Raw genomic sequence first — 26,794 nt, 5'->3', positions numbered from 1 at the left:
AGTTTCAACTTACTAGATACTGATTAACCATGTGCTTGAAAATCCTACATCCTATCCCTATTACTTTTCTGGGTTGGCCATTGATGTGAATGTTAACTGGGCATCATGGAATCCAAAAATGGAAACAGTAGCATTTTACACAACAGTCCTGCATTAGACAGGATGGGATACTAATGGGCCAGTAAGTTTCAAGCAAATGAATGAAACCTTACCTCACTTAAAATCACTTCCAGATAAAGACATTTAGTCCATGGGAACTTCCAACTTGCTGAGTCAGATCACACAAAAGTATACTTTGCTTTAAATGGATGGATAAAGACAGACTGCTGCAGCACAAGAACTGTCATCTTGTATCTCTGTTAATAAAGATTCTGCTTTACCCAAGTTAGAAAATTTCCTAAATTTTATTTCTACCACTCATCCAATATAAGAACAGCATAATTTATAACTTCTTTTTCCAAAACCCTAAAAGTAAAGAGAAAAAAAGAGTACAATGACAGCTTTACTAAAATGATTGCGCCTCAAACAAAAACACAACTCCTGAGACTTCAGTAATGAAAGCAAGAAAAGTAGACAGAATACAAGGCTTTTTGGTATTTTACAGAGGCCAACTAGAACTGTTCACTCTTATAAGGACAATGTGGGTGGCCATACTCAGGTGATCAGTAAACTATTCTACTTAGACATCTCACAATGGGAAGAAAATAAGCAGGTTTGGGGACAGAGTTTAAAAGCCAATAAAGTCCATATAGAAGACTCTAATGAAGTGTGTTTCAGAACCAATGGCCATAGAACCCCCTCCCCAGACTCATCTGAATGCCATGATAATCTAGGATAAAAGACAAACAGCAAATATCTTTAGGGTAATTATGTTAGAGATTCTTTCCAGTCACAACTTGCTTATACAAACAGTTAATGTAATTCTAACACAATTAAAGAGACATCTGGGTATGCCCTGTATGGCAGGCACACTTCCTGGGCACTTCCTGCTGGAAATCAGCAGGCCCAAAATTCCAGTGATGAATAAAACTTGGTTCTTGACTTCAAAGAACTCATGCCTGGAGGGAAATAGGCAAGTAAATAGTCACTGTATACTATAGTAGTTACGACAGAAATAAGCCTAGCATACCATGAGAGCTCACAGATAGGACATTCAACCTTGTTCAGGGCACTTATGGAGATGGAACAAGGTCAGGGAAGGATTCATAAAGATTATGTCTGATATGAAGATTTTGTTAAACCAAACACCACAAAAAGTTGAAGTACTATTCTTATTAAACAATGACCTGGGTAGGGAAGAGGCAAAAGTACAAATCCTTTAATTACCAATAAAGATTACGATTTCCCAATTTTCAGTGAGAAAAATGTTAGCATATTCCCCAACTTAAAAACAGGTTGTTGGGAAAACTGAAGTACATTTCCCCTGACTAACGGTATTATGAAACAATGCTAGATTCTCTGGGAAGCTCTACTCTCAAGTCTACTCAGCCATAATACACTAAAATGCTATCTGTGATGAGACTCAGCTAGTAATAAAGATATAGTTCAGGTGATTAACACAGAAAACTGAATTTGAAGTGATATTAATATATCTTGACACATGGTTCTTAAGTTTAAGGAAAAGCTGGTTTAATTAAAAGGATGAGAAGGATTAAATGAAATAACCAGACATACATGTATCTGTGCTGGGTACTTTACAAGCATCAAAATTTAATCCTCACAACAACCTGGGCTATATTTTCTTAATAGGATATAGAGGGATATAAAAATGGAATCATAGAAGGATAAAAATAGGTCAAAAGTTCATTTTTGTATACTGTCAATAATCAGGTTTTTTTTTTTTTATTATTTGGGGGGTGATTAGATCTAATTATTTATTTTTAGAGGGGGTACTGGGGATTGAACCCAGGACCTTGTGCATGCTAAGCATGTGCTTTACCACTTGAGATAGACCCTCCCCCCTTTCAAAGCTTCTTCTTGTTTTTTTTTGTTTTTACACTTTATTTATTTATTATTGTATTATTTAATTATTTTATTCTGGTTGGGAAGGTAATTAGGTTTGCTTATTTTTAAAAGAGGTACTGGGGATTGAATCCAGGACCTTGTGCATGCTAAGCATGTGCTCTACCACTTGAGCTATACCCTCCCACAATAATCAGTTTTTAAATCTTACTTCTATGCTCAACAAGTTTGGCTCCTACCTCCCATTTACTTTCCTACTAAATTCAGGATGCACAATTTGAAACTGTTGGAAAAAAAATCATGTGTCTGAGCATTATCCATTCATTGATCAAATGTTTGTTGAGCTCCTGTGTGCTAACCACTGTGAGGCAAGTAAATAAAATACAAAAGGAGTTTACAATTAAATTAGTGAAGGTTAAGCAAAATAGATCACAATCTAGTTGTTAGAATAGATAAAATACTGTATATACAAGGCACCATCAACTGTAAGATGAATTATAATTTTATGTACCACTAAAAAAAAAGAGCTACCAATTAAAGTATGACACACTTTAATCATTTAGAATTCATTTTATATTTCTTGAAAGAGCTCTTTTATACTTATATCAATTCATCACTTATGGGTATATAGAAAAAGGAAAATGAGAGCAAAATAAAATACCTCATACTAAGAATCCTACTCCCTTCTGAATCACTCTAATATAGTCCTGTGTGCCTCACAAGAACATTGGTGATAGAGTGCCTCTTAAAACTAAATACTTGCTCATATGCTGACTTTACCATTATATAGAGAGAGCTATCTTACTTTTGATTCTCACTTTAGAAATACTGCTTAATCCATGTGACTGAACACCTGTCCCTCCTCATAACCATTCAGTTCTTAGTGATTAAAAGAATGCTCCACTTTTGTCTCCAGGATTTTCTTCCAAGCTGCCAACACCTATTTTGTGAGTTTTGATTCTGGTCACGGTGTTTACTCATGTACAGGCAATGAGAATCAAGTTAGAGCTTACCTGACCAGTAGCAATTGTTAAGACATTATCATTTTAAATATGAAAAGAAATGTATCTTCAAATATATGAAATCCAGTAAATAAGTTACCATTATATAGCTTTACTACTTAAATAATGATTCCACATTTCTATCATCCCTCTCCTCAAAAACAACTTTCTGTATCATCTTCTTCCTCGAGAAACGTAAAATGTTGACATTGCCTAGGACATGACTATGGAGAGCTTTTAATGCTAGCTTTTAACAGCTGAGTGTTTGTTCTCATCCCTACACTTGTTAGAGTATAATTGCTAATTGACATTTGCTCTCTTATACTAGTGGACTTGCTTTCAGGTTTGGGGAATGACAGAGGAAGAGATAAACTGTTAAATTTTGATAAAATAAAAGTAAGAAACAGGCATGACTCTTTACATGTAAGAGACTAATTCCAAGCATGAGTTTCAACCACATGAGTATTTTAAATCTCAAATTAAGCCAAAGTATTTGTAAATATAACACACTTTACCTAAACGCCAGTGTTGAAATAAAGTACAGATTCTATTATTTTATGAAGTGAAATAGCTTTCAGAAGAAAGGGACTGTAGCTTTAGTTATGCCATCTTAATGGAACTGGTGAGGAAATAAGGTTTTTCTTATAAAATGAGGCTAAATAGGTCTAGGATTTGGTTTTCTCATTCAGTCAGCACTTAAGTAGACAACATGCTAGGCACCGGGAAATTAAGACACAATTCCTACCCTTAAGAAACTCATAGTCTTGAGGAGTATACAGCTGACCAATAATTATAAGTCAAACAGATAAGTGCTATATCCAAGGCTGGGGCATGGAGGATGCGCTCCTTGCCTACTATGTGATGATGCCAAAACCAATTAACTTATATGACTGCTATATATTAACTGCTAAGGAAATAACGGAGAGGAAGAGAGAGAGAAGAAAAGGAGGGAGGGAGGAAAAAATTTCCCTGCCTACTTAGAAAATAAGGAATAAGAAATGTAAGTTGTGTTTTTAAGTGAATGTGTCAAATCCAAATAGGCATAATACACTTCAACATCCATTAGGCTGCTTAAGTCTGTTAGAAGAGTTACTAATGAATCATGAGCTGCACAATAGCGACCTAGTCACTTTTGTCACAAATGCCCCAGTTTAGGAGTCTTGTGGAGACAAATACTGAAGTGAAATTGCAGCCAGCTATTTAAATCAAGGCACCACTGATTTTAAAAAAGAAAAAAAGTTCTCATTAGCACACTTTGAAGAGAATGGAAAGAATAGAAAGAAGGCAACTAAATGGCTGTCTGGAGTCATGGTAGTTTGGTGTGTTCATTACTGTTGATAAGGGCATCCTTATTAAAGCAGGAAAGTTGGATTCTAAAAACTACGTACTGGATCAGACTATTAGAGATCATCTAACCCAAATACTACTTTATGTAAGGAAGTAATTAGCTGCCAATTATGTATCAAGCAGTGTGATGAATTCTGCAAGAAAAATATCCCCCTTTTAAAGATGGAGAAATACAGGCTCAGAGATGTAAAGTAACTCACGCAGAGCCACTTTACATAGCACTGGAGCTTGGATTTATACTCTAGCATGTCTGGTGCCAAAGTGTTCTTTCTTCTACACAACTGTGAGGCCCAGGAAGAGGACAAATAACTTTACCAAGCCACATGGCTTATTAGTGGCAGACAGGATTTCCACTTATACCTGGAAAAAGTCCACGGCAAAGGGAATACGCAGTGGTATGGTGGAAAGGAAATGATAGTAAACAACTCCAGCCTTCTACTATGGCTTCGAATGACTAGAATTTTCAACATAATCTCTTATTCAATCTTCAAAATATAGAGTTGACCCTTGGACAATGCAGAAGATGAGGGGCAGGACGTGGAGGTGATCCTCCCCACAATGGAAAAATCTATATATAACTTACAGTTGGCCCTCCATATCTGCGGGCCCTCCATATTCAAGATTCCACATACATGAATTCAACCAATCATTGATTGTGTAGTAGTGTAGTACAGCTGACCCTTCAACAACACAGGCATGAACTGCGTGGGTCCACTTACACAAGAATTTTTTTCAATAGTAAATATTGCACAATTGGAGACTGGTTGAACCTGCAGATGCTGAACCAAGGTATATGGAGGGCCAACTATAAGTTGTATGTGGATTTTACACTGTGTGGAGGGTCAGCACCTCAACTCCCTATTGTTCAAGGGTCAAATGTATTCACTATTGGAAAAAAATCTGTGTATAAGTGGACCCGCTCAGTTCAAAGCCTTGCTGTTCAAGGGTCAACTATATCAGTAGTATGTGCTTGGGACTGGTTGTCGGTACTGTATATGAACAACATCTAAGTGTGGCACATAAGTGGACCATCCTTTTGATACTGCTATTAATTAAAACTTTCTTCTCTAAAAGAAACTATTGCATAGTATGAAGGAAAGTTTTTCCTAATCAACCAGAGGTGTTTTCTCAAATCTGACACCAAGTAACATAACAAGAAAGGCTCATTAGGTTAAAAAAAAATTCCAATTACCCAATTTTGGAGACACTAAAAAGAAACAGTTGCTGACAGTAAGTCTAGCAACAATGGAAAAATGGACATTCACTCAGAAGTGCTCTCAGATCAAGGGGCTCAAAGCTGGCATAAGGGGGCAGAGGGAGAAAATGGGGGAGGAAGGGAAAGAGAGATATCACTTCCTGTATCTGTGCTGCAATGAAAACAGTAGGGAATTTGATCAGTTTCCCCTGCTTTCTAACATCAGGACTTGGGGCAGATGCTGTTTACTCTCTACTCCAGACATTCCTTTCCCACTTCCCACCACTTTCAGTTCCCTAACGGAATTCTAAATTGCTTCAGATCTTTTGTTATCTCTCCTCCAGCCCAGAGGAATGAATCAGAATTGGTCTAAACCAGTCATAGTAATCCCTACTGCCAGTGTCTGGTCTTAGGATATACATGTGAACCAGTTCTGGACAAAGAGACTTCAGGGGAAAATCTGCTGTGTTGTTTCCCTTTCCTGGAAAATAAAAAAAGTGACAAACCAAGATAGAAAAAGGCCTTTGCCCCTGTTCCCTCCTTTTAAGTTGGAGAGAGACAATAAAAGTAAGAAGAAAGTGGAGTTGCAGTAGCCATCCTGCAACCATAATGTGACAAACAAGAGAAGGAAAAGCCAACATCTCTACGGATGGCAAAAGAAAGGATGCAAAAAGCCTGGGTCCTGATTAATAAAGAAGAATAACTGAATAAACTCTGAACTTCCTATTAATAAATATTATTTATTTTAATAGATAATATTTTCATTTAAACCACAATTGTTAACAGAAAATTACATTATTTCACATTGCTGTAATTTGTTAATCTGAACTTGAGAAGTTTTGTAGGTTTAGTTGTGCTTAAATAATAAATCTGTTGAGTTGTATAATTATGTAAGAGTAATAAGGAATTTACTCTTATACACAGGAACTTATCCCTAGTTTTATTTTGTAAATATTTAGGTAACATTAAATATAATATTAAACACTAAGTTTTTATCATATTTAACATATTTATATAATATAATGTAAAACATTAAATATAACTTGTGTCAGTACTTGGGATGTAAAATATTTTTCCTTCAAAAGGGATTCATACAAATTGAAAAGCACCATATTCCTTCAAGGAAGACTCAACATCATAAAAAATGTTTATTCTAAGTTAATTCACATATTTAATATAATGCCAATAAGAATACTATCAGGCACTAGTGTAGCTGGTTAGTTTATCTGTAAGAATAAACAAGTAAAAGGAGCCAAGAAAATCTTAAAAAATGAAGCCACCTCTACCATCTACTAAAACATAATAATACCGCTAATTAAAAGCATAGTAGTGGCACAAAAATAGGCTGATGGAAAAGGAAAAAAATTCATAAGCAGACTCAAATCTATGTAGAAATTTCATATATGATAAAGATGTCATTTTATTCAGTAGGGAAAAGGACTGATTTTTATTGAGGTGAAATTCACATAATGGGAAAATGACTTTTTAATAAACCGTGTTACAACAATTGGATAGTCTATGGATAAAGATAATACTGGATAAAGATAATATTGGATCTGTTCCTCATTTTGCACATCAAGATAAACTTAAAATGGATTTAAAAAAAGAAAGCATACAGATCCTGGAAAAAAACATATAGGAACTGCTTTATATCCTGGGAGAAGAAAATGTCTTTCTGTGATCCAATATCTGGAAGCAATGGATTTTATTAGATAGATTTGAGTACATTAAAATTTTTAAGCAGAACTCTTTACATGGCAAAAAATATCATAAGCAAAGTAAAAAGGCAACTTGGAAAAATATTTTTAACACTTAAAAAGAGAAAACATTCCTACTACATAAAAAGCTTTAAATAGCTACTTTGGAAAATACTTTGGCAGTTTCTTAAAAAGTTAAACATAATTTACCATACTGCTCAGCAATTCCATTCTTAGATATTTACCTAACAGAAATGCAAACATACTTCCACACAGAGACTTACACGTGAATGTTCACAGCAGCATTATTGAAAATAGCAAAACACTGGAAGCAACCCAAGTGTCCAGCAACTGATGAATAAATTGTGGCGTATCTATACAATGGAATATCATTCAGCAAAAAAAAAAGTACTGATATATGCTACGACATGGATGAAACTTGAAAACATTATGCTAAGTAAAAGAAGCCAGCCACAAAAGGCCACATATTGTATGATTTTACTTATATGGTATCTCCAGAATAGGCAAACAGAAAGTAGATTAATGGCTGCCAGGGGGAAGGGGAGTGACTTCTAACAGGTAAGTAGTTTCCTTACAGGATGAAGAAAATATTCTGGAATTAGAGGTGGTGATTGTACAACCTTGTATACTAAAAATCACTGAACCATATACTCTAAAATGGTGAATTCTAAGGTATGTGAATTATAACTTAATTTTTTCTGAAATTGATAATTAACATAAATAGAAACACTAAGATTTAATTCTTTTAGTAACTCAATATGTGACCTTGAGCAAATCACTCCACTTTGCCCTTTATTTCTCTGTGTGAACAGCTCCTAATAAACTTACATAGTTGAATGAAAAACTATCTGATCAGATATGAATAAATACACAGCTTGAGGTCAAGGGGGAAAAGCTGACATCATAAGATATTGAGAGGAGCACTTCTACTTCATAAAGAATGAGTTTTCTCATAGTTCTCAACATAAAATAATTTACTAGTTACCATTTCTTAAGAGCTTATGTGTCAGGAAGCATTACTGCTTTTTACATATATTCTCACAGCACTCTAAGGTAAGCAGCACTATCCCAGTTTTAGAGTTAGGAAACAGACTATGAGAGGTTAAATGACTGGAGTAAATACTCAAGCTAGGCTTCAAATTCATATCTCTATCACTTCAAACACCAATCTCTTTGCACCAAGGTATAACAAGAACAACAATGGACTGAAAATCTGAAGTCTGAGTTTCAGTCTTATTTCTGCCACTTAATGATTCTATGATCTTAGGCAAGTCAATGAACATTTGAGTTTTCTCATTAAGAGAAAATACTAACCCTTGCCCTAACTTACCTCATGAAGTAATATAAAAGAGCACTAATATATACATGTCAAACTACTATAAAAGTGTAAGAGATAATTATAGAAACAAAATACTAATGGTGAACTAAAAACATGTTGAAAAATGAATCATTTTAATAACCTATAGTCTCTCTAATGGTAATGGAATGTACTAAAGTAGTGATTTTCAAAACATCCTCAAGCACACCAGGTGTTACAGACTGAACATTTTTGTGTCCCCACAAAATTCACATGAAATCCTAACCCCCTATGTGATAGTATTTGAAGGAAGAGCCATTGGGAGGTGATAAGGTCATGAGGTAGTCCTCATAAATGGGCTTAGTACTCTTATAAAAGAGACCCTACAGAGCTTCTTTCCCCCTTCCGCCACATAAGGACACAGAATACTGCCATCTAAGAACCAAAAAGTGGTCCTCATCAGACACAGAGTCTACTGATGCCTTGATCTTGGACTTCTTAGCCTCCAGAATTCTGAGAAAAAAAAAAAATGGGTATTTTTTTGTTATGGCAACCCTAACAGACTAATACCAGTTGCAAATAGGGCTCTAAAATCAGAATACCTCCAAAAGGTTTAATTAAAAAGTTCAAAACCACTGTTTGCAGCATCATCTACTGGCCTACATCTATCAAGGAACAATAAAACCAGGATTTCAGGCCTTATTCAAGAGAGTGTTGGTGTTCTGAAAAGCAAATGGACTCAAGAAACTAAACTTAGATTGGATCCTGATTCTGCCACATACTACTTGAGTGATCTTTAATCTCAAAGTCTGTATTTCCTTACTTACCAATGAATGGAAATATCTACCCTGCAATGGTGTGGGCAGATTAAATAAAATAACATACATAAAGCTACTATCACAATGACTGGCACATAGTAATAATTGAAAAAGAAAAAGTAATTGCTATTATTGCTTTATCCAGCAATACTCTGGAATTATGAAATCCAATTGGAAAAACTAAATTATGCAAACTCAAGAATAACCAAAAACTCAAAACCACCCTGAATACACAAACACATGTAAATAAGGTTTACTGAAATTGAAAATAAGAGATTATGAAAAATATTCAAAAGAGACAGTCTTATAAGGGACTGTCAAAGGAACAGGCCCAACAAGGTCTGACTGAGGAAAAAGGAAGACTGAATCCTAGAGTATTCGCAAAGGAATAAGATACACAACTCAAATTAAGTATTGCCAACAATAACAACTATGAATCCAAAAAACACAATGGGTCTCAGAGTCAAGAGACCCAAGTCCCAGTCCTAGCTGACCCTACCAGTAAGTTTCTAAGGTGCCTTAGTATGAGGAAGGTTTGAATTTCAGTTTTCCTATTTAGTTAGAGAAAATACAGTCCCCTGCCTCTTAGTTTACCTTACAGAATGCAGATTTCTCCAAGTCTCAGTTTCCTCAACTATACAGTGAAGTGGTAAGATCATTTCAAAGCTCTCTTCTAGCTTTATGATTCTAAGGGGGAGAGAGTCTGTATTATCACTAACATTAGACTTACAGGCATGCCTATATTCCAATAAGGAAGTAGAAAATACAGGAAAATAATCGCTTATACGTAGAATCTAAAAAAAAGGACACAAATGAATTTATCTACAAAACAAACAGACTCACAGACACAGAGAATAAACTTATTTACCAGGAAGTAAAGGGGATGAGAAGGGATGAATTGGGAATTGGAAATTTGAACCTCTTGGGGAGTGATGGAAATGTTAGCTATCTTGACTGTGGTGGTGGTTTCACTGCTGTATACATCCATCAGAATTCACCAAATTGTACATTTGAAATATGTGTAATTTACCATACAGGAACCATACCACAATAAAGGTGTAAAAAAGTAAAATAAATAATTAAAAAATTAAGTGGGGCAAGACCAAAAAAAAAAAAAAAAATACAGGAAAATAAGCCACATGAGGATCACATAAAATTCACCAACATATGCTCTTCTGTTCACAATACTACAAAGAAGCATCTTTTTAAAGAATTTTATTTTAGGATAAGCAGTTAACCTAAATTAAGGAAACCAAAGCACCTATTCAAAGAGGTTAAGTTACTAACAATCCTCTAATCAGTAGATTTTATTTTCTCTTAGTATTTTCCTTCAGTTCATCTTCAGAGAACTTATTCTGACAAAGTGAGAATCTAAGCTCTAGTTAAACTTATCTGAAGCATGTATAGTTATTAAAAAGCTAATATTTTTATACATTTTTACAGAAGAGTACTGAAAGATCAAAGTTTAGTTTAAGAAAGGCAGCAACTAAGATACATATCAAAAATAAATGTTACATTAACTGTATACTCCAGGTTAATTTTCCCAAATAATCTGTTATGGATCAGCTTCCAGATTCTCCTTAATCATGTTACAGTCCTACCTTTCTGTCTTCCAATGCCAAATCAATCCTCATTTTACCTTATATGTAGCTTTCTACCACCTCTTTGTACTGTGCATCCATCCACCTATCTTCTCCTGTCAAGGTTTTCTCATTTTTCTACTATGTATCATAGTCAGGTCTCCACTTCAATTCTTAGTTTTCTTCCCTGGTTTTTCCAATCATTCTCACAACCCCTTCACCCCACTGTTCTAATTTATAGGATTCTCCTTTCTCTTCATTCTTAGGACCTGCTTTCACAGTACTGCATCTCCTACCTTCATCTCCTTTTTGATCAGTTTTTGTACATGTTACTTATTCAGAACCTAAGGTTTTTCTTCTCTAGTCCTTATTCCAAGAATATTCTATCTCTAGAATCCACACACTCTTGACTACCTCATACCTAAGTATTTTTCCCTACCCCTTTTCTCTTTACAGTCACTAGTCTCCAGAAATCTATCTGATACTACAAATACCCCTCAAAACCAACTGCTTGTTTATTTATCTCTGCTTTCTAGTAATTATCTCTCCCAGTTCAACTCATTATACTCTCTCCTACACCTTAGTATCTCCTAATCTGGATCAAGCCATTCAACAATCTAAAATTACAAAAGCCAACCCAGCTCCACCCTTCCCAATGAAGAAAAGTTTCTCCCTCAAACATTTTAAGTGGTTACTCTCGATGCTTCATTAATTCTGAATCTTATCAGACCAGTACTTAGCTTCCATCAGACCCATTTGCCTAGCAAAAATCAACTACCCAAATCTTCCTCTTTAAGCTTCCCAGACCTTACCTCTGCAGCACTTAACATTCACTACATCTTATTCCTAGTCGTTTCTCAATCTCTGGAGCCCATGGTCACTAAGCCCTCTTCCTCACCACTCCTCCCCTTATTCCGTTACCCTCACTTCTCAGCACATCCCTGTCACCCCCAACAGTCTTCTTGGCTGTTCTCCATCTTTCCTTAGGCCTGCTCCCCACACTTTCTCAGTATCCCTTAAGAGACCTCATCTCTAAGTCACCCGTTCATTCACTCCCTGAATCTGCCTCTTACACTTCTAGGTACTCTCTCCAGAACCTTCTGCTTCCTAGTTCTCTTTCCTTCTCTAACTGTGCCTCAGGTGTTCTCTGTTTCCCTCAGCTTTTTTTCCCCTAATAGCTAGTTCTCACAGTCTTCTTAGTCCTCCCAAATCTTTCCCTAGTTCTTCTAATTCTCCTCAACTCTTCTCTCAATTACTTCCCTTTTCCCTTAACCCTCCCTGGCAGATTTCCCCCCAACTCTTTGTCGCCGCTCTTCTCCCTTTCTTCAAACCTCCTCTACCCCTTCTTCTGGCGGTGCCTCCTACATCTCTTAAACTATCCTCTCAGCTTCCTTAATCTTTGCCTCATTCCCTTCGCCCTCCAATACTATTTGTCCTCCAATTTCCATTGACTTGGCGCCTCCCCTAGTCCCCAGATCTGCCTTTTACTTCATCTAAACATGTCCAGGCCGGCGCCAACATTCTCTCTATCCTCACCCTCCCTTGTCATGCCGCTCTAAACGCCCAGAGACACCATTCTCCAATGGCCGGGGCCTGGTCTCTAGGGAGAAGGGGGACGGGTCACGTACCCCATTCGCATCTTGGCTCCGCTCTGACTGCCCCCGCTGCCGGGTAGAGGAGGGCGAGAGGGCAGGCGACTGAGGTGCATGCTCTTCTCGAGGGCCGACATGAAGAGGAGGCCGCGGGTAGTCGCACAGTAGCAGAAGCTTCGTCCCACGCTGAGTGCGGCCCAACCGGTCACAGCTCGCTCCCCTAGCGACGCCCTGTCGCCTTTGGACAGCACCCAGCTACCGGCAGCACCGCCCACCGGCTCCGCAAACCCCACCCCCTCGCCTCAGCGCTTCCACCGGAAGTGCGCAACAGCGCTCCACAAAGGGAGCTGGGTAACGGAGTCTCTGACCCCTCAGGCCCCAAGCGGAGAACTCGACGACCCTCGCCGGAAACAGGAGCGCTCCTGAAGGCAATGCACTCTGGGCAATGGAGTCCTCAAAGAGCTTGTCCCTTTGCGCTTGCGCAGCTGGAGGCGACAGCATCCAGCCCCGCAGAGGTAGTGTAGCAAAGCATCCTGGGTGTTGTAGTCTATTGGAGGGAAGGAGTCTTGGCGCCTTCCTTTCTCATTTCTTCCCGGGACTGTTAGAGGAAGAGGTGCTTGTTTCTGCCTCCCAAGCTGCCCAGCGGCGCCGGTTGCCGGAGAACGCAAGCGCCTTGGGAAGGGATGGCGGGAGGCTACAGCTTAGGTTTTGGGGCCAGCGTTGAGTTGGTGAAGAAGAGCTTGGGCTCGTCATGAAACAACGGAAAGCCCAGGGGCCTGGAGGCGGCCGTAGCCGGAAGAAGAGAGGTAACCTGAGCGACCAAACGTTGAGGAAAGCGTAGTAGGGCGGAGTTAGGGGAGCAGGGTGCAAGGCGTCCTAGGGAGACCCCCACACCGCCTGTTTAAAAAATGGAGGGGGATGGAGGAGGGAGTAACCAAGGAATTAGAAGGTTAAAAGAGACAGCAGTTGTCCCTCCTGCGAATGGAAAGGAAATAGGGGCTGGAGTAGGGGGCAAAATGGGTGAATAAATGGGGCGAGGTGAGGGCTAAAAATGGACGCTTCTAGAGAAAGGGAACAAAGAATTGTAGGAGTGTTTTGTTTTGCTTTTTACTTAAAAAATTTCAGATATAATTGATTTATTATATTAGTTTCAGGTGTACCACATAATGATTGGGTATTTGTATGTATTGCGACATTATTACCACAGTGACTAGTTAGTATCCATCACCATGCGTAATTACACTTTTTTTCTTTGTGGAGAGAACTTTTAAAATTTCCTCTTTAGCAACTTTCAAATGTACAATACACTATCATTAACTATAGTCACCGTGCTGTACATTAAATTCCCATGACTTAGTGTTTATAATAGAGTTAGACGTATGGGCGGGGGCAGGGGTCGGGGAGGTAGGTATAGCTTTATAGGTCTACATGGGACTGGAAGATAAATCGGAGAGGAGAATATGTCAGTAATCCTAATCAGCAAGGATCACGTTTTATACATTACTAAATCCCCGAGAACTAGCGGAAAGCAGGACTCTAAATGTTAATTGAGTAACTGAAGCTTGAGACAGTCATGAAGCATGAAGAGCTACAGGTGGGAGCTGGGAAAAGGTAGTTGTGGAGGAGAGAGGAGGAAAGACTGGGGAGTGACAGTGTGGTAGGGTTGGAGTGGGGAGGAAGGTGGTTGGTAAGGGCATGGGCATGAAGATCTCTGAAGAATTTGAGGTAATGAAAGCGTGTGTAGCAGGAGGACCTTATCAGGTTAGCATGCTCAAGGAGAAGCAAGCTCACCAAGAGAGTAAGGAAATGTTAGCTGCAAGAACAGTCACCCTGGGAACCCAGGGCAGATCAGGAAATGAAATTGAATCTCTACAGGGCTGCTTCAAACAAAACAGAAAACTAGCTGACTGCTGCTTCATATCATAGGCAAAGAGGTATTAGGAATGGTGATAGTGCATTAGGCCATTGGATTGAAGACTAAAGCTACAGTCTGGGAATGAGTCATATCCAAACTGCTTAAAGATAACTGAGGCAGTTATGGGGCAATGCCTTTCCTTCCAGGAATAATGGGAGGATATAAAACAGAAGCATGAAAGTGTTCAGTGCTGGTGCTCCCTGTGTTGCATTAGTCAAGCATATTTGGTTGATAGGAGAAAAATCAAAATAGAAATAACATAAGAATATCCTTCTCACTGTACTATTTGCATATACAGTAATGGTCACATACACACTTGTGTATAATTTTTATGTTGAAACTAGTGATCCATAAAGATTATGATAGGTCTTTTCTTCACTATAAAAAGCAGAGAGGGTGTTTGCTTTAGAAATCCAAAGAATTAGTTATATAGATAGACTCCAGTGTATTTTCTTCTTGTAAGTCATGACCACTCCTCTGGCAAAAAGTAAGAGGAATTGAAAGCTATGTGAAATACAGGAATGAGTTCTTAAATCTCTAAGTCATGGTTAGAAGTTACTGTGAATGGAAGGCAATCAAGGTCATTAAGGAAAGCTTTATAGAAAGTCATGATTAATTGCCTCATTTACATTTTACTATCTGTCTAAAATCTAAAGCCAGTAAATATGAACCCAGAAGTGTGCTAAAAAAAGTGACAATCTGAAGATAATCGTTCTATCCTCATTGACTGGATGATGTTGGCAGGAACAAAACACACAGGTGGTCTTTATTGAAATGCTGAGGTGTGTGGTGTAGGCTTAATCACTGGAGAATTAAGTGAAAGGAGTTTTATGTTGAGTGATGGTTTTAAAATAAGAGAATTAGATGAAAATAACATCTTAAAAACTGGACATTGCAATTATGAAAACAACAGTACTTGGAGGATTCAACTACTTCAGAGATTTTTTTGAAACCTATATACTGTATCATTGTTATTTTTCGTTTGGTATCTTTCAATTAAAAAGGAGTTTGTGTCAGCATGTCTTAACTTGGTATGTTCTTTACTTACAATAACCTAAGTCAAACCCTAAATACTAATTGTCAGAGTGGCTTAAGTGACCAGGTAGGTTAGTCTATGATCTGGTTTTCTGGTTACTTCTCATGTGTTAGGATGAATAGAATAAGCTTTTTCTCTGTAGAAATTAAAATGTTTTTGTGCTTTCATTCAAGAAGCAGATTGTATGTTTTCTATATTTTGAGTTGGTGTTCTTGGATTCCTCCACAGGTTTGAGTGATATTTCACCATCTACAAGTCTACCACCCCTGGTTGAAGGCCAGCTACGCTGCTTTCTGAAACTTACTGTTAATAAAGTCATATGGAAGATTGCAAAGCCTCCTGCTTGTGTGCTTGTCCGAGTAAGATGGTGGGGAGAAACATCAGAAGGAACCCTCTTTTGCCCCAGGGATGCATTGCAGACCGAACCAAAAGCTGTGAGAACAACTACACGTTATGCTATTAGATGTGGTCCAAAGCAGTTTACCTCTTACCTAACGGGTATGTTTTTGTCTTATCATTTCACCTGCAAAACTAATAAAAATTTGCTTATGTTGTTAACCATAGGTATTATTGTATAACCCAGAGGAGTCAAAGAGGTTTTATAATAGCTGCCATTGAGAATATACTGTGCACTAGCAGTTGGTACCTGTTCCTTATTCTTCATAAGCCTCGAGATAGGTATTTTCTCTTTTCTTATAGATAATGAAACTGTGATTCAGAGAGATGAAGTGAATACTCTTTAAAGTTACATAGGTGATAAATGGCAAAACTAGGATTTGAACCCACTTCTGTCTGACACCAAAACTCATGCGCTTGTTAGCACACCATGTGTCTTTAAGTAATAACTGTAGTCTGTGCTCTGGGACATACATCATGCTCAAGGAAAGAGGATTTAGATATAAAACTTACTAATAGTACAAAATAGTACATGCTAAATGTCAAATGGATGGTTTAATGAGTTAGTGATACAGGTTTTCAGAGATGGGAGGATTCCTCCATAGGGAACCAGGAGCCAAGCAAGATTTGATCATTTCTGTTCAGGGAAAGCAGTCTAAAGGTACTGTGTTATTTCTCTATTCAAGTCAAGCTTTCTTTTAAACACATTTTGGATGGTGGGGTTACTTATAAAATCAGATCAGTTCAAGCCTGTAAAAATTAAGCATTTATCATGTCAACATTGTTGTATTAAGAATACTGGAGAGCTAGAGGCGAACTAAAGGTTAACCTGTCCTTAAGAAGTTTACATTCTATCAAGAAGAAAATTTTTGAAGACATTGAAAATATAAAGAGCAAAAAATTCAGTCATACAAAAATTATATATTGAACACTTAGCATGTACTAGACATTGTGCTAGGCTCTGTGGTAATTACAAAAATGAATAAAAATGTAATCAGAGTGGTATCTAATTCTAACAATTCACAGAGAAGTTTAGCTACAATAATAGGTGGAAAGTATCTGATAAGAGCTATTAAAGGATACCCATAGGTACTCTGGGTACTGTAAATCTAAAACGTAAATCCTACTTCTGTTCTGCACACACTTGCTGCTTTACTTTGAGCAAGTCATTTTCCCATTAATAAATTAAAGAGTTAACCATCAAATGGGCCAGAACTCAAATTTCATGATTCTAATTAGGAAAGAAGCCTTGGAGAAGATAGGATTTGAATAGGAGACAGATGAGGTGAACTTTGTTAAGTGATGGCCACCTGTGAACATGAGCATATGTTTATTAGAAAATGAAGACAGAAGAGGTCAAATATTAGTTCACACAAGAGCATACTCTAACTGAAAACTTGGGAAAAGCCTAATTATTTCTTAAGGTATGTGGTAGGCATTTGTTTTATTATTCTTTTATATACTCTTGTTTGCACAGTTCATTTAAAAGAAAATAAAATGCATAAACTAGTCAGTATGTTGTCATACTAGCATAAAACATGAATAGTGTAAAACATAAATCTTTCCAGGTTGGAAAAAAGGGAGGTAGGAAAACAGATTATATGAATTCCTCAGATAAAAAAAAAATATATTAGAACAAGTGAAAATATATAGCATTTTACAATTGATAAAATACTTCAAGGAGTAGAGGGTATAGCTCAGTGATAAGAGGCATGCTTGGCATACGCCAGGTCCTGGGTTCAATCCCCAGTGCCTCCATTAAGGGGAAAAAAAAAATCCTTTGATGTCCATTATTTTATTTGATGTTTAAAACAACCTTGTGAAGTAGATAGGATGATTTGTTTTATTCATTTCATTATATCTATTTCATCTTATTCTGAACGAAAGGGCAGTTACAAAAACATGTTAAGTACAGAAAGATTTGTTTTTAATGAGAAAATCGTTACATTTTAAATCTTTTAAAACTTTTTGTTTAAGGAAAGTAAAAATACAGTAGGAGGAATAGGAGGAAGCCATGGGGATGTACTAGACTACATTCTGTGAGGCTCTGTACATTTGCGTTATCCTCATTTTCTAAGTGATGAATTTGAGTTTCACAGGTAAAGTTAACTTACCCTAGGGTCACCCTAACACTAACCCTAATTTCAGGGTGACTCCAAGACCATAAATGTTTCCTCTTTGCATCCTGCCTTAGGAAATACAGGATTCTGTATGCCTCATACTCTCTTACATCTTTCTTCCCTTACCCTTTATCTCTACAGGAAATAGCAGCCATGAAAGTGTTTGGAGCATGGGACAGTTAGAGTAGAGACTGAGAAAATGATGATACTTCGCTGAGTTTCATCACTTTATTTTTGCCTCTCTTCTATTGGAGAGCATTCAGTTAGTAGGAATATGAAAAGCAATGGGGGTGGAGAGAATGCTGAACAATAGGGATCCTAATTCCAGCAAAAGTGAAGGATAGAGGTCAGAAGCCTGTTAAGAATTAAGTTTTTCCTCCCTAGAAGTAGTAAATAATGAAGAAGCATGGTGTAGTATACTTTACAGTTGGGCAGAACTGAATGTTTGCCAAGATTTGTCACTTTAAAGCTGGGTGAACTTAGGCATGTCAGATGACTTCTCTGAGCCCCAGTGTTGGTTATCCTCAAACGGGGACAGAAACAACTGTATCATAGATTTATTAAGAAAATTAATGAGACATGGACGAGCCTGGCTGTTAGTAAATAGCCACCAAATGTTGGTATACTTCCTTATTCTATATATGCACATTATTTTATAGTCCACAAAACACTTTTACATCTATTAGCTCATAGATTTTCCAGATAACTCCATGAATAGATAAGATAGGGGCTATGATGTGTTAAGTAATTTGCTGAAAGTCATATAACAACCAGTAAGCAACTACCATGTGAGAGGGTATTGTGCTACATGTTTTACATGCAATACTTCCAGTCCTCACACAGCCATGATGATGCCTATTTTATAGACAACTGTGGCTTACATGGAAGTAGCTTGTGAATGTTGGAGCCACAACACAATCACAGGTCTCCTAATTATAAATCCAATGCTCTTTTTACTGTGGCATTGAACAAATGGTTAAAATGAACCGTCTTCTCAACTTTGGTAAGAAAATATTCAGAAGTTACACTGTCCTGAAATAATCTCAGATTGCATATGCACGCATTGTATTTCTCCTGCTGTAAATTAGGACCATGAAGGTGTTAAGTCTAAGCAGCTAATTGAAGAATGCAGTTAAGGAGTTTATTTCCATTCTTTTTAGTTCTAAGTGCTCTCAGCATTTCAGTGCTCCAGATCTAACTGAGGAGTAAACAATAAGATACTCCTGGGAGGCAGGGACCAACCCATGCATCTATACAGGAGAAGCCCTTTGTCAAGTTCAAAACTAGAAATGGTGAGAATTAAAAAACTGAAAATTGTTGCTTTTATATTGTAAAAACCAAAGCCTGAGTCCTTACCAAATATGGGTGGGGAGTCTTTTAAAGGTATTTTGCTTATCAAATACCTGATATGCTAAATGTTTTTATGTAATTGTTTTCTCCATGAAAGGTATTTGTCAATATTCTTCTCTAAAACATTCTTGTTCTTTTGATCTTGGGTTCACTCTTTCCCACCTTCTGAATGATATGGTAAGTGCATAGTTTATTTGAAAATAAAATGATTTTTTTAAGTAAAAAAGTTTTATAATGTGTATCTTTCTGCCCACTTCCAAAGTAAAAGTAAATGAAAAATGTGTGCCTATGTTGTAATTGTTTCTGATTAGACATGGCTGTGCTGGTGCTGGAAGTAATCACCAAACTTGAACATCTTCCAATTGGTAGAGTTCAGATCAATGGACTAGCCCAGCTTTCTCCAACCCATTACATCAGTGGATTTTTTACCATTGTTTCACCAACATCTAAGAAACTTGGAGAACTCCAGGTAAAAATCTTGTGATTCTTTACTACATAGAATAAAACTTTTGGGGCACACTTGAGTCTGTTTGTGGAATGGGTAGGTTTGTGACTCCCACATACCATGCAAATTCCTACTTCATGTTTTTGTTCATGAGTTTACCCAGAGACTGTAATGTACTTGTTTCCCACTTATCCATATCCTTTTAGTGCTTTGCTTCCCTTCTCAAGTTCCAAGAGTCCTCAGCTCCTACTGCACTCATTCTTCTCTGTACCCTTTATTAAATTCATAATAATATTAATTACATAATCATTGTTCAGTTATAATCCTACAAAGTTATGTATTTGTAGTTTCCCTTTGTTTTCCCTTCCTTTTAGTTTCTAGATTCCCTGGGAGGCAGGACAATGTTTTCTGCTTTCTTTGTTTTTCCCATAGGTCCTAACATAGTGCCAAGCAATAATTGCTTGTTTCACTCAAGTAAGTGGTATCTTTTATGTTCACTCATTGGTTCAGACTACTTTTTTTTTAACCCTTTTTTTATTGAGTAATAGTCATTTTATAATGTTATGTCAAATTCCAATCTAGAGCACAATTTTTCAGTTATGCATGAACATACATATGTTCATTGTCACACATTTTTTTTCACTGTGAGCTACCACAAGATCTTGTATATATTTCCCTGTGCTATACAGTATAATCTTGTTTATCTATTCTACATTTTGAAACCCCAGTCTGTCCCTTCCCACCCCCCAGCCTACTTTTTTTAATATGCTGTTATGTGCCACTAACTTAGGATACAGAAATAAGAGATAGTCCTTTTATTTAATTTTTGAAAGTCAGTTAGGAGGAAATAGAAAAGAATAACAAGTAGAGTACAGTGTGGTATGTACACTATAGGTACCTACAGGATGGTGGGAAAGAACATAGAAGGGTTCCTTTCTGAGGAAGACTCTGGGGTTTCCTCCTAGAGAATTCTGAGTAGTCACATCCTTTAGAAATGTCATGAGTTTTATACCTTGTCAAATGTATTCTAAAATATGTATGGAAATTTAAATAGGTGTATAAGAAAACAGTTCAAAAAAGATGAGGAAAGAACATGTAACATTACCAGATGTAAGAACCTATTATAAAACTACAGGCACATAATTATGTCAAAGGAAGAGAATAAAGTCCAGAAATAGATTTAACTAAGTGAAAAAACTTAACATTTTCTGTATTCTATTTGTCATATTTTTATTTAAAATATATTAACTTAAAATTTAGTGACACCTTACAAAGCTAACTTCATGGTGAAATGAGACTTGTTTACTGATACTTTTCTGATAATGGTATAAATTTGCACCAGACCTGCAAAAACAGTTTGACATTATATTTCAAGAGCCGTAAAATTTATAATACCATTTACCTCAGTAATTCTACTCAGAACTTATCTTAAGGAAATAGCATGAAAAAAGAGGGAAGTTATATGCTTAGGACTTGTTATGGCAATACACTTTTAATATTTAAAAAATGAAAACAATTCATTCAACAGTATTAAAATTGTAGCCTATTAGTTGAATATTTTGTTTCCATACAAAGTAAAATTACATAGTTATGGGATATAATTCACATGCCATAAAATTCACCCTTTTAAATTCAGTGAATTTTGGCATATTCACAAAATTGTACAACCATCATTGCTGTCTTAATTCTAGAGCATTTTATCACCCCCAGAAGAAACACCATACCCATTAGTAGTCATTCTCTTTTTTACCTTTCCCCAACCCCTGGCAACCACTGATCTCTATTTTCTGTCTATATATTTGCCTTATTCTGGACATTTCATATAAATGATGTAATATAATATGTGACCTTTTATATCTGTCTTCTTTCACTTAGCATAAGGTTTTCAAGGTTCATCCATGTTGTAGCATAAATCAATACTTCATTCCTTATTGTAGCTAAATAGCATTGCATTTTATGGATATACCACTTGTTTATCCATTTTTCGGTTGATGGACATTTGGATTGTTTCCACTTCCTGACTATTACGAATAATGCTGCTATGAACATTTGCATACAAGTGTTTTGTAAACAGATGTTTTCGATTCTCTTGGGTATATACCTAGGAGTAGAATTGTGGTCATATGGTAACTGTGTTTAACTTTGAGGACCTGCTGGACTGTTTTCTAAGTTGGCTGCATCACTTTTTCCTTCATATTTAAATGTCAGTTGATATAATACTTTTTTTTTAATGTAAATGTCATTGGGTTTGTTGGAGAACTGTTTTGATAGAATTTTGGAGGCAGAGGTCAAATTTTGAAAGATTATGGAGTAAGTGAAAAATTAGTAATTACAGTGAAGAAGTGGAATTAACAATTGGAGATTTCTGTTTCCCAGATAAACGGTGGCGAAGAGAGGGAGAGAGGCAGTGTGATCTAACGGAAATAGAACCAGACTTGGATATGGAGAAATTGGTTATAAAAACAATTCTGGTGTTCTCTTGTACTCTCTGAGCTTCAGTATCCTATTTTGTAAAATGAAAATAATAAAACTTTTACCTTACAGCATTGTTACAGGGATTAAATGAGATGAAAAATGTGGAAACACTTAACATGGTACTTAGGCGTGTGACAGGGACATGCCAAATTTACTTGAAGAGGGTACTGTTGATTGTGGGTAGCAGAACTGAGAAGTTTGTTGATACTGTTTTAGAACAGGGATTGGCAAACTTTGCCCAGTGGACCAAATCTGACCTTCCAACTAAAAATGGTTTTTACATTTTTAAAGGGTCATTTATAAAAGAAGAATAGGCAATATATCCCAAAATACTTAGTTTCTGCCCCTTTACAGAATAAGTTGGCTGACCCTTTTTTAGAGTACAGGAGACCAGATTTGTTTTGTATACCAAGAGAAAAGCAAGTGAAGAGATTGAAAATAAAAGAGGATAATTGAGCGAGTAAGGTCATGAAGAGAATTAGACAGGAATGAATTTCTATTATGAACACAGCTGATAAGGGTTACGTTTGGAATGGAGGATAACAAGGAGGGAAAGAAGAGAAACATTTTGAGATGGACAAAATTGAAAGTGTTCATGCTGATAACTCTTTTTTATCAGTATTTATTATACATGTGCCTTCCGCATATTAAGCACTATACATTTTATTTCATTAACTTTTTTCTTTGTATTAAATTCAGATAGATATGCAAAAGAATATCTTAGGTGTATAAGATATAAAAATAACCATACAATAAATACCCATTGGCTCCTCACCCACGTTAAGATATATTAATATAATAACTGAAAGAAGCCAGTTTTAGAAATTCTTCCATATTATTTTGTGTATCAGTACTTCCCTTTTGCAGAGTTGTGTTCCGTTGTATGGATATCATACAGTTTTCATCCATTTGCCTTGGATGGAACAGGGCAGATATCCTTGCCTTGTTCTTGTTCATAGGAGGAAAGTTGTCTTTTCATTGTGAAATATGATATTAGATGCAGGTTTGTCTTTTTTTTTTTTTATAGATGCCCTTTATCATTGAGAAAGTCCACGTTTTCTGAGAGATTTTGTCATGAATGGGTTATTGAATTTTATCAAATTCAGCTTTGCTAGAGGTTAAAGGTGAGAAGAGTGTGTGACTACAAAGGGATAGCACCAGGGGCTTTTTTGAGTGTTGGAAGTGTTCTGTATCTTGATTATGGAACTGGTTACATGTATCTATACATAGGTTGAAATTCATAGAAGTGTATACATACAAAAATGTCCATTTTACTGTAAGAAATAAAAATTTTTTTGGATAGTAAATCACATGTGATAATGCATAGCAGTTGTCATTCCACCTCATGTTGGAACATGATGGGGACTTTGCAAACTGGAGCACACATCCTGCCTAAAGCCGCTAGTCTACCCCAGCTAATTTTTTATCACATTGGAATGGGGACCCAGCATTGCTGGATCTTTGATTTTTCAAGAGAAGCCCAAAATTCAGATTTTTACATGAACTCTAATTTTTTAAAGCATTGCTAAATAATTTCTAAACCTTTTAAAATGCTGTGTTGACCAGCCTAAGTCTGAAAAATAGACATACTAATATGCCATCTCCAATACTGATAGATGTTGCAGATGTAGTAGATAATTGTGGGCAGCTTAGTGCTGAAGAGAGCCCTTGAATCATTGAGAAAAGACTGATGAGTTTCCTTAAGGTTGTCCTATTATGGATGTGAGAATCATATGGTATATTCATGTTATTTGTGGATGGCATGGGCTTCAGAAAAGATGTGATATATTTGGATGATAGAATGATGGTCTGGAGATAGCTCTATGAAGGAAAAAGTCACCTTCTCTTAGCCTGACTAATGAAAGAAATAGTTTCCACTGGAGAGAACTTTGGGGAAATGGAGACATTTTAAGAAAGAGATGTTCAGTTAAAGTGGTAAAGTAATTTGTATAAAATAGAAATTCTCCAGGGCTCAATTAAGGGGTTGGCAGAGGAGTGAGCATAAGAGTGAACTGTGATTGGAGAGGAACATGACAGCAGTGGACAGGGATGAGGATCTGGGGGATGAATGCAGGAGTATATTGGGTACATTGTATGGAAGCAGAGGGGTTAGGAGGGGAAATCCCTTGGACTAAGAATTCTAGGAATTCTTTTAGGAATTGCTGGAACAATATTCTGTTTAATACCTGCAAGGCTTGACTCATGCTCTTCCCTCTGCCTGGAATGTTTTCCCTCAACACCCCTCAACCTTACTGCTTTCACATTTAAGATTCTGAACTCAGATATTTATTTTTCACTCCTGGAAACCATCTCTGGCACTCCTTCCTCACCTCTGCGCCAAGCCCAAACCCCTCTTTAGTGTTCTCACAGCACCCAATACATATCCTTATCTCAGAACTCACCATTTTATATTAAAATTATTTCTTTTTAAGTTCCTCTACAAGATAGTGTGATCACCTGGTCAGAGTCCATGTTTTATAGTCTTTGCCTCAGGCAGGTAGCCCAGGGCCTGGCACTGAATTAATATCAACAAATATGTGTTAATTGAACAGAGGAGTTAGGCCAGCACCTATGTTTTGATTGTAAAATGAGTGTGGCAGGTACCTGGATTTTCTTTTTCTTCAGGGGCCACTGGTAGTAAAGGCCTTTGAGTTGTTTTGTGACTGATTCAAACTTGCTTAGGGAAAAAGCAAAACCGGGAAACCAGCAGGTCATTGTTAAGGCCAGGACACAACCTTTATTCTCAATGTCTCCTTTGTTTCTGGAATATAGTGGCAATCTTTTGGCAAGTGATGAATGGCGAGGGAAGACTTTCTGATGCTTAGATTTGGGCAACCAGGATTTTATGTGATGCTCTTACAGTGATCACTATACAAAATATTTATTCCACTGCATTCCTGTCATTTGTCTTTGTAGCAAATCTTGATGATGAATAGATTTAAAGGACTTTATGCTACCTGGTTCATGAACAAAATTCTCCTCTTCAAGACCCAAGTGTGTTTATTGAGTCTGTGCCTTGGTAATTTCTCCACACAAATTATTCCATTGGCCTTCCTGGAGACTTCTTAAAACATTTAACTGCAATCTTTCATTTTTGCCTTAGGCCATTCATCATATATGACTCTCTTTGGCTGCTTAAACAATTCCTTCTGCTTTCTCTGCCACTGTAACTGAACTTTCAGCAACACTCTTTTTTTGGAATACATTCTGCAGTTTCTTCTCTAAAGTTTTACTTTTGGCTCTATTTTATTTTTTATTCCTCCTTTGGGCTTTTCAGAGGAACGGAGAGCCTTTTAGTAGGGAGCCTGAACTCTCAGCAGTGAGATGATAAAGGAAACTTCAAGTGATTACTTTTCATCTAAATTTTCTGCACTCTGCCTCATCCCCAGCATAGAACTGGGGTCTTATTTTTCTCAAATAACTAGCATTAAGGATGCAGGACACGCAGTGTCATTCTTTTATATGTCAAACAATTAGGCATTATTGGGCATACTTGACTTGTACAGTAAGTGTGTACTATGCTGATTAGTCTACAGAAAAATGGATAAGACAGCCCATGCATTCAAGGAATTCATAATCTAATCAGGATGATAAAAATGCAAATATCTCCTCTAAGCTTCTGCTTTTTTTTTAATATTCAAATTAGAATAATATACTTTCCTGACAGTTATATCATCATATCAGCTTTTCTATGTTAGGAACTTGGTACAGTTTCTGGCCTGTTGTAAAGTGTTTAATAAATTGTGATTGTATTGATGATAGATACAGAGTAAGTAGAAACATGAAGAAGGGAGTGTTCATAATATCTCTGCCTGGACACAAAGAAGTTTTCACAGAGGAAGTAATGCTGGAGGAAATTTGCATTTATAAAGGCATAAGGGAATGAAATACCAGGTACATTTAGTGCTGAGTAATTGTTACATCTAGGAGAGAGAGAGATGGAGGAGGGGAACACAGTGAGGGATGGGGCTTCTGAGGTAGGCAGGAATTTGAACTTGATCCTATAAGGAACAGGGGCCATTAATTTATATTAAGCAGGGAGTCTTAAAATTAGCTAATCAATGCTAAAAAAAGCTTCTGATACATTACATGTCTCTTTTAGGTCTCACTTGCACTGGAGCCTTTGTCAGAAACTTATGACAGCTACAGTCCTCTTCCTACCACTGACATGCCAGAAAATGTGCTTTTATCTGAGCGGGGATTCAGAGAATATACTGAAGCAAGCAACACTGAGTTTTTGGTTCCATCAAGGCCTACCACCAAAATTGATGGAAAAGAGTTAGCAGCCAACAGCAGTAGATCAACCACTCCAAGGTAATTACCATACCTAATACCAATCATTCTGTCAGCTAACTCTCCCTCAACTCATAATTTGTCTTTCATTTGTGGTTGCATAAGAGACTAAAGTTAATCATTCATTTAGCAAATAAGTATGAAGTACCCACTATGTTCCTGGTCCAATACCATGGGCTGGCCATAGAAATTAAAAAGACATAGTTCCTAATTTTGGGGACTGCTCACAATCTAGTAAAGAGGCCAACATACAG

The 26,794-nt window shown here is 36.9% G+C and overlaps 2 protein-coding genes across 6 annotated transcripts in view; one reads left to right on the top strand and one right to left on the bottom strand.

Moving 5' to 3' along the window:
• PPME1 (protein phosphatase methylesterase 1) overlaps positions 1–12,829 on the bottom strand; it is a 60,266-nt gene extending 47,437 nt beyond the window's left edge. Inside the window, exon 1 of one of the 2 annotated variants that reach the window (XM_010989470.3) lies at positions 12,547–12,829. In XM_010989470.3, the coding sequence (XP_010987772.1) occupies positions 12,547–12,647 (101 nt within the window). In that variant the 5' untranslated portion in view covers positions 12,648–12,829. The remainder of the gene's footprint in view (positions 1–12,546) is intronic. The other variant, XM_064492700.1, reaches the window with a different exon arrangement.
• Positions 12,830–13,049: 220 nt separating this feature from the next.
• Positions 13,050–26,794, top strand: part of C2CD3 (C2 domain containing 3 centriole elongation regulator) — a 107,723-nt gene continuing 93,978 nt past the window's right edge. For 3 of the 4 annotated variants that reach the window (XR_004139305.2, XM_031460315.2, XM_031460317.2), the window contains exons 1-4: positions 13,050–13,316; positions 15,690–15,959; positions 19,639–19,796; positions 26,350–26,561. Coding sequence is in view for 3 of the 4 variants with exons in the window: in XM_031460315.2 (XP_031316175.1) it covers positions 13,262–13,316; positions 15,690–15,959; positions 19,639–19,796; positions 26,350–26,561 (695 nt within the window). In the remaining variant the exon portion in view is untranslated. Of the gene's footprint in view, positions 13,317–15,689; positions 15,960–19,638; positions 19,797–26,349; positions 26,562–26,794 lie in introns of those variants that run through there. The other variant, XM_031460316.2, reaches the window with a different exon arrangement.

Source organism: Camelus dromedarius, chromosome 12 (assembly GCF_036321535.1).
Source record: "Camelus dromedarius isolate mCamDro1 chromosome 12, mCamDro1.pat, whole genome shotgun sequence".
NCBI lineage: Eukaryota > Metazoa > Chordata > Mammalia > Artiodactyla > Camelidae > Camelus > Camelus dromedarius.
This window is presented reverse-complemented; position numbering and strand designations above follow the sequence as displayed.